Source organism: Cyprinus carpio, chromosome B9 (genome assembly GCF_018340385.1).
Source record: "Cyprinus carpio isolate SPL01 chromosome B9, ASM1834038v1, whole genome shotgun sequence".
Lineage (NCBI taxonomy): Eukaryota > Metazoa > Chordata > Actinopteri > Cypriniformes > Cyprinidae > Cyprinus > Cyprinus carpio.
In genome coordinates, this window is record NC_056605.1 from 17,851,866 (window position 1) to 17,860,338 (window position 8,473).

The 8,473-nt window shown below is 37.6% G+C and overlaps 1 protein-coding gene across 1 annotated transcript; it reads left to right on the forward strand.

Annotated features, from left to right (window-relative positions):
• The first annotated feature begins 254 nt into the window (after positions 1-254).
• Positions 255-8,060, forward strand: asb18 (ankyrin repeat and SOCS box containing 18). The gene is given in 6 exon segments (XM_042731258.1): positions 255-616; positions 5,877-6,144; positions 6,544-7,057; positions 7,259-7,372; positions 7,593-7,687; positions 7,689-8,060. Coding segments are annotated over 6 exon segments (1,284 nt in total). The 5' UTR covers positions 255-411; the 3' UTR covers positions 7,777-8,060.
• Positions 8,061-8,473: the final 413 nt, after the last annotated feature.

Consider the following 8,473-nt stretch of genomic DNA (forward strand, 5'->3'; position numbering starts at 1 on the left):
AGCAGTGTCCACAGATCCTCTCTCGTCTATCCACCTCTCAAAGCACTGTATTTAGAAACACGTCTCCTAAGTCAGATCCTTACTGTGACATCTATGCTTACACATGGAGAAGTTTGTAAATTTAAGACTTTCTCAAGTTGCACAAAATTCAAATAGGTTGTACAGCGAGTGTGATATAAAATTTACAATTTATCAGTACACTGTTTTTTGTTGCTCCACTCTGGTAGATTTCGCTGTGAGTTTGCATGGTGCAATGTCAGTCTTATAAACATTTAGATCGACTTACAGTTGAACCTGTCTATATTTAGATGTAACCACAGAGAACAACAACAGATGTGGCACATATGAATCTTATTACAGTCTCAGGCTTAGTGTGAAAGGGGAAAACCCTACTTAGAGTGTTATCAAACAATGTCAGACGACGTTGTATTAGATTACCCTGTTGAATCAGAATTTGTTAAGGCTCTTAAAGAAGCTCAAAGTAAGGAGGACTATACATGTGTGCAGACCCTTCTCACTGAGGCAAGCAAAGAAAATCCAAATACCATCATAGAGTTGTCAAATGATGATTGGATGAAAGACCCTGATGTTGAGCTCCCCCCAGCTGTACTCTTGGGTAAGTACGACACAAACATGCCTTAATTAATGCTGGAAAATTTATGATTAAATTCACACTGTTGAAGTTTTCACACTTAATTGCAGATTTAGCATATTTTTAATCCCATCAGTCTACACCGCATTCAAAAATGATTTAACATTTTTATTTAAAAATTAAAAGTATTTTGTATAGAACCTAAGCTAAAACCAGCCTAAGATGCTGGAAGTTGCTGGTTTTAGCTGGTCTCCTAGCCAGGCCAAGCTGATTTTAGCTGGTAGGCCACCTCTCCCAGCCTGAAAAAAACCCTCAAAAACCAGCCTACTGACCAGCTAAAACCAGCCAACCAGGGTTGGGTTGGTTTTAGTTTTTTTTTTTTTTTTTCTCAGCAGGGAACTCCTTTCATGTGTTAATTGTTACAGCTCCCAGCATTTCTCCCAGTCTGTAGACCTTCTGAAATACTTAACTGAGGGTTTTCTGTTCTTTACACATGCAAAATGCAATATAAAGTTACCTTCAACCAAAGCTAAAACTGAGAAGCTAAAGTTCAGGTAAATGCTGTTTTGCCACTCCCACATTGTAAAATATAAAGAAGTAAACCATTAACTTGAATTTGTCCTCAGTTGCTTCAACATATTTGATGGTACATAAGTACAGCCATTAAAGGGGTCATATGATCTGATTTCTTTTCTTTTTGGAGTGTTACAAGCTGTTTGTGAATAGATAAGATCCCTAAAGTTGCAAAGACTAAAGTCTCAAACCCAAAGAGATATTCTTTATAAAAGTTAAAACTCATCCACGCCCTCCTTAAACACCTCGTTTAAACACGCCTCTGCATGTCTGTCTACATCACTGTGTGGGAAGATTTGCATAACACCACTGAAATGTTCACACAAAAAAAGAATGCGTAACTTTTATTCTTGCTGTAGTATTGTTGCTGCCGCCACCATGTCGTGGAGACACTGTGTGTTTCGTTGTGAAAGCAAAACTACTTTGTTTGGTCTTCCAAAAGACACAACTATAAATCAGTGGTTAAGTTGTATTTACAACACTGTTCCAGAACAGTTCAACCCAAATATTAAGATGTGTGCAATGCATTTTACGGAGGACGAGGACTGTTTCCTTGGAGAGTAGCCTACAATGCCAGTGTTCTGACAAATAATGCTGACTCACAGCCTGTAAGAACGTTTTCATATTTAAAGGATTTGCCACTGATGATTCAAATGCTAGTTTTGAGTATAGTAGAGTAGCGCTTGTTATTTGTCATTTCTCCGATCACAAATGCAGACGTGGTTTTAATGTTTACGTGGCGCGATGCAACGCAATGCGTAAAAAGACAGTATAAGTCATTATAATCAGTAATTATGTTCCCACTGGATGCTACAAATGGCTCGTTTGTAATGGGTTTTATTAGTTTTGTCTCATTGTACCAGGACACGGCATCACAGTATGGTAAGGGGCTTAACATTTCTGTCACACACTTAAGGTACTCAGCCAACCACAATGCACTGGATAGCTGACCAATCAGAGTACGCCTCGCTTTTCAGAACGATGAGCTTTGTAAAAAATTTATGCGTTTCAGAAAGGAGGGGCATAGAGGAGCAACAATAATGTACAGTATGTGAAAAAAATAATAATAACCTTAAACCGCATAAACATTTCATTACACCAAATACACAAAATAATGTTCTTTTTTAGCAACATCATATGACCACTTTAAATACTCAGGAATGTCATCAGCTCATTGGCAGATATTTTAAATTCAGCAGCCCATGTTTAGGGTTACATGTGAGGTCACATGAAAGTGCAGCTAATGACATCTTTCACATGCAACTACACAGCTGTATAAGAACTGTCTACAATAGCAATAAGAACCTTAAAGCCCTATGTATAACAAATTGTTTTAACTTAATTCCAGTGATCAGCACAGTTAATGTTAAATAAACTAAATAGTCTGCATCAAGGAGAAACCGATGCCCTTTCACTTCTCACTGGAATTACAGTTGACAGCTCAGGGCACTTTTGGAATTAAGGTCACAATGTAAAACACCTGTGAGGATCAGATTCCCGGTCAGCTGTGATTGGAAGACAATGCTGTCGCACCTCATGATTTGTTGAAATGGAGAGTTTGATTCTATTCTTGGCTCGTGCAGTGGTGATATCATCAGCAATGCTTTCCATTCAGCTGTGCATCTGGCATATTTATCAAACACTCAGCCTCTGTGTTGTTGATGAAAACAATGATCAAGCCCCCCTTGTCATGCAATTACCCTGCTGATCACATGTCATTTGTACTAAAAATACAAGATATAGAGCAACAGTGATGATATAAATAGCCATAAAATCAGACAGGTAAGAAGTGGAAAGGACTGTCAATATTAGCCATGCTCTCCCAAGGCAGTGGGGCGTGTGTTATCAATCGAAAGGCCACATTCTTGACAGAGAGAAGGCGGTTGTCTTTAGACAGCAGTCAGGGTGTCAGGAAAGAAAAGACCAAGGGGCATAAACAACCAGGGATAGACTTCCATTGTCCCCCTGTTCTCAATGACCTTCTAACCCACCACTGGAGAGACATGCAGGATGGATTCTCTGATCCAGAGCAATTGAATAAAGTTCTTGAATTTCAGAGCGATGAACTGCTGTGGACTGCTCAGAAATGGGGTGAGTCAGATTTGATGAATAGGACTGAGATTTATAATGAAACGAGTATTTTTAGGGAAGACAATGATTTATATATACATTTCAGCATCGTGTTGGTCTGAAGCCTGCAGAAATGTGTACATTAATACTCCTATATATATTCATATCAGTCATGTTCTTGAGCTTCAATATCCTGTTGAAATGCAGCATATGTTGTGCATCTGTTGTGAATAACACCAACATATGAAATTTGTATTCTGGTTCCCAGAATGGGATACAGCTTACCTGGTGCACTTAACAGGCTTCTAAAATAGCTTAACCAGAGAGCTCTGCTGAAGCGAAACCATCAAATGACCAGCAAAACCATGTTGTTCACCAGCAAATGTTAGTCAGCTAGTTTGGTCTCTCTGAAAAAGCTGGTATTATTATATTAATATTAAAAGGGTAGTTCACCCCACAAAGGAAAATTATGTCACCATTTACTCATCCTCATGTTATTCTAAACCAGGGACAGCCTTCCTTGCCATACCCTGCTGGTTCTTCATTGGATTTCAACTGAGGGGGATCTCCCCCACCCACCCCTGGAATGCCTAGCTGTACCCTAGGGTTTTATGAAATGCCACCACCGCTCCAAACCCACTGAACAAAACCCACACTACTTGGTTGAGACATGCTTTTACTCACATATAAATATAGTATGTTCCACATAATGTGTAGAATAGTTTAATGTTCGGAGGAACCTTTCTACAATATTAAGAACCTTTTGTGCAACAGAAATATTCCATAGATGTTAAGGTTTTTCATGGAAGCATAAATGCTTGGGCTTTTACCACGGACAGCGTGTCTGATAATAAACACCCCTCACATTCCCTGCACTCCCTTTTGATGAGACAGGCATCTTACATGAGACACACTAACATACTGGAGCTTTTCGTGCAAGGATAACAAAGATTGCGTCTTCTAAAAATAGAATAAATGTGCCATGCTCTACAAGTCCTTTATCACTTAACACAGCATTGTGCTTCATACTATCTGTGGGTGAATGCAGCATTACTGTGATGAGGAATCTGTGTGGATTTGACACAGGATTTCTAAGGGATTGTGGTAATCTTCTGTGCATATGAATGCCATGGACAGGTCAATACACAAGAGCCCTGATGCGAGTTGCTGTTTGTGTCTGTCTCCATGCAACACCCCTACGACTCATTCTGCAGATTCCAGTAAAGATTTTCCTGGTGTGCCCGCGAAATTAATGATCTCATACAACCAAGAGATTTAGCCATTGTAGTTGAACTATCTGCTTCTATTGTAAATATTTAACGTGTGACACTGCAACCACTTTCTAGCATACATGGAAGTAGCATATAAAATCTGATCCATTTAACAATGGAGCTTGTCTTAAATGTCACTGAAAGACAGGTCTGTTATTCAAATAAAACAAATAGGCATAGATGGTAGAAGCTCAAAGGATTTAGCATCTATCTCATACATCAACAACTAAAAATGGCCCCAGTAATCTATGACCAACTGATGGAGAACAATAGCTTACTAAATATAGAGGCAAAAAGTGCTTGAAGCCATTGGAAAACATGACTAGCACTATAAAAACTCAAGTCCTTGAAAGCCTAAGCCATTTGAAAAGGTAAGAGGATGCTAAGAACTATGCGCATTGAGAACCTCTGTTCCACTGTACAGCTGAATGGATGGCAGGCTCTGCTGGATGATAACTGGGAGTTAGGACAGGATCATTGGGAAAGAGCTCATTTACGCTCCTTATGGCTCTACAGAGCTGTAGTGAAGGGAGATACAAGAGGGCTTCGTAACCTCCTTAAAAGGAACTATATTGATGTTGATGTGTTTTACAATGTGAGCCGTGAGGAACTTGAGTGGCAAGCTCACACAGACACCATCTTTGGACCCTCAGGTAAAAAGTCATTTGTGGGATAGAAACTTTGGAGGTGAATCAAAAAGATTGTTTGTTTTTTGTGCTGTACCGATGAATGAAACAAAGATTGAGTTTATTCTCTGATAACAGAGAAGAAGCAAAAAATGTATGTTGCTGCTGTGGACGGTTTTGATTAGATTTTCATTTTTTATACATATTTTTCTTTTATTGAGCATTTTAAACTATTCTTTTAAGACTTTTTTGTACTATTTCTACTTTCAATATTTTAATTAGTTAATATTTGTATAACCAATTAGCAGAAGTTACTGTTATTTTAGTTACAATTTTAGAGTATAATCTATCCTGAAAAACATTTATCTAATTTCTAAATGGTTTGTCATACACTACCGTTCAATAGTTTGGGGTCAGTAAGATTTTTCTTATTATTATCACTGTTGAAAACAATTGTGCTGCTTAATCTTTTAGTACTCTTTTTCATAAAAGTACCATAAAAGTTCAAAAGAACAGTATTTGTTTGAAGTAGATAAACAAGTTACATCTAAAAAGTCTTGACTGTCACTTTTCATCTCTTTAATGCATACTTTCTGAAATACAGTGTTAATTCCTTTAAAAAAACAACCTTTGAACAGTAATTTATGTATTTTTTTAAGGTATAATTTTGGTGTGTTTTCTATAAGATTAATTCAGTTATTTCAAACACATCAGTTGTGACACCTACAATATTTCCCATTCCAGGTCTTTGGTCTTTGGAGTATAAAAGAGAACTGACAAGCCCACTATGTATTGCTGCCGCACAAGGTTACTCTGAATGTCTGCGATATTTACTGGAACATGGTGCACATCCCAACCTTAACGCAGGAGGAAAAGCAGCACTTCATGAGGCCTGTGCAAACGCCAACACTGAATGTGTAGAGCTGCTGCTGGAACATGGAGCTAATCCTAACCAGATGACAGACGAGGGACTGACTGCCTTACATCTCTGCAGAACACCACAATCACTACGGTATCATCATATGAATATGATACATAATACACTATATATTATTACACCTTATAATAAATATAATCGTAGGTATAATTTAAAAGTAATTGTAAGTGTTCCTTTGCATTGCGTTAGCAGCACAAAAGGTTGTGGGTTCAATTCCCAGGGAACACATATACTGGTAAAGAAATGTATAGCCTGAATGCACTGTAAGTCGCTTTGGATAAAAGCGTCTGCTAAATGTAAATGTAAAAATATATAATAGTCAAATATGTCATTATACACTGGTACAAACTAATATGAATTCCATACTAATATAATATTAATAATATTTAATCTCTTTAAGAGTGTTATGCCAAATATGAGCAACAAGTTCTTCACCTCAAAAATGATTTACCATTATTACAATTTCTGTTGTAGTTGTGCAAAAGCCTTGGTGAGATACGGTGCCAAAGTGAACTTACCCAGTGAAGAAGAGGATGAAACACCACTGCATGTGGCATCTAGACATGGTCTGCCCCACCATGCACAGTTGTACCTACGATTCGGAGCCTGTGTGAACCATAGCAGCTCTTCAGGTGAAACGCCACTGGGGGTGGTTTGTGGAGTCGCCCCAGAAAAGACAGACGACAGCCAAGATGAAAGATACCTCGAGATCTGTCGTCTCCTCCTGGCCTATGGAGCTAAAATTAATTTGTCTGATAAAGAATGCCGCACTCCTCTACACAAGGCTGCCCGCAATGTTCAGCTTAAGTTGGTGGAGCTTCTCTTGGACCATGGGGCTGATATCAATGCCATTGACTATAACGGATGTTCACCGTTATCGAGAGTTCTACAAAGCTCTGTGGTTCGGCAAGAGTGGGAACCTCACAGGGTTGTTCAAACCTTGTTAAATCGGGGCTCTATTAAAGTCTGGCCACAAGCACTGCTGAAGGTGAACACTAAGATAATAGCCCTGAGGTTTATTACATTAAACAATCTTTTTATTTCATGGCATAAACATTCTTTAATAATAATTTAAAAAAAAGCTGATTTAAAGTTTCTTAATTCGCTGATATCTTATTCATCTTTCTTTTATCTGCTTTTTGGAATGTTCACTTAAATAAATTATTTTATTTATATTTTTTGGTTTTAAGTATTAACAGCCTGCGCAGATGCACCTAAAACTGTGGAAATCCTGTTCAACTCATACACACTTGTTCCTGTGACCTCCAAATGGGTTGAGGCTATACCCGAGGATACTTTTCATGTAAGTATTTCATCATTTTACAAGGGTTTTTGCATTCATTACAAGATGAAACCTTTGGAAACATTCACATGTGGAATAAATGTTTCAAAAATAGTGTAGCAAAACAATGCTAAAGGATTTAAAGGTGAAGTCGACAGTTCTGGAATGAGTCAATGCATGCTGATGCTGCTGGTATTATTGTACCATATTAATACACAAATTATTTATTATTATTTTTTAGCTTCACAGAACCTTTTATGAGTCTCTCTTTGCACTGGAGTATAAACCACGTAGTTTACAGCATCTGTGCCGGTCTGCACTGAGGAAACAGTTTGGGATACTGCTGCTCACTCATTCCCAGGCTCCCCATACCAAAGCCACTTAAACAGTATCTTCTTTTGGAACCGGAGGGGTACATTGACTAGAGCTTTTCGCAGAAACCTTTAGGGAACTTTAGAAGGGATTTTAATGCAAGAAATGTAACACTCTGAGTTTCATATGCAAAGTCACCATACAGTGACATTTTTAGAGATTGTATTTTTTCCACCTGTTTTCATATAAATAATCTAATATATTACTGTAAATATAGCTTTTCAAAATATTTAATTGTTTGAATGACAGTGTGTTGCAGTTGCAGCTCAATTAACATTTAATGCATATTATTTCATTAAGAAATAATTTTGTCTGTCAATAAAATATAATTTGTCAAGTCTGACTGTCATTTCTTTTTTTATTTCTCCAGTGTACAGTGTGTTATATGTAAGCGTTGGTACTCAGAACACAGCTATAGCAACGGGTAATAGAAATATAGAAATAAGTAATCTGGTAAAGAAAGAGATTTATCAGCCTCAATGCATGAAATTTGATTATTAGCTGCTGTCGCTTGACATCATCAATGCTGTTAGTGTGGACCTGTGAATTGCACCTGTTTTGATGAAGTAAGTTGACTTTAGCACTAAATAAACGTTATTTGTTTGTTTGTTGTTGTTGTTGTTGTTATTAAGTAATGAAATGTCTGATCATTTGATGTTAACATGGCGGCCATGAGAGGGCGCCCGGCTCCATGTGGAATAATTTTCTTTCTTTTTTTTTTAAAAGAAAGGATTTTATCTCACGTGTGTA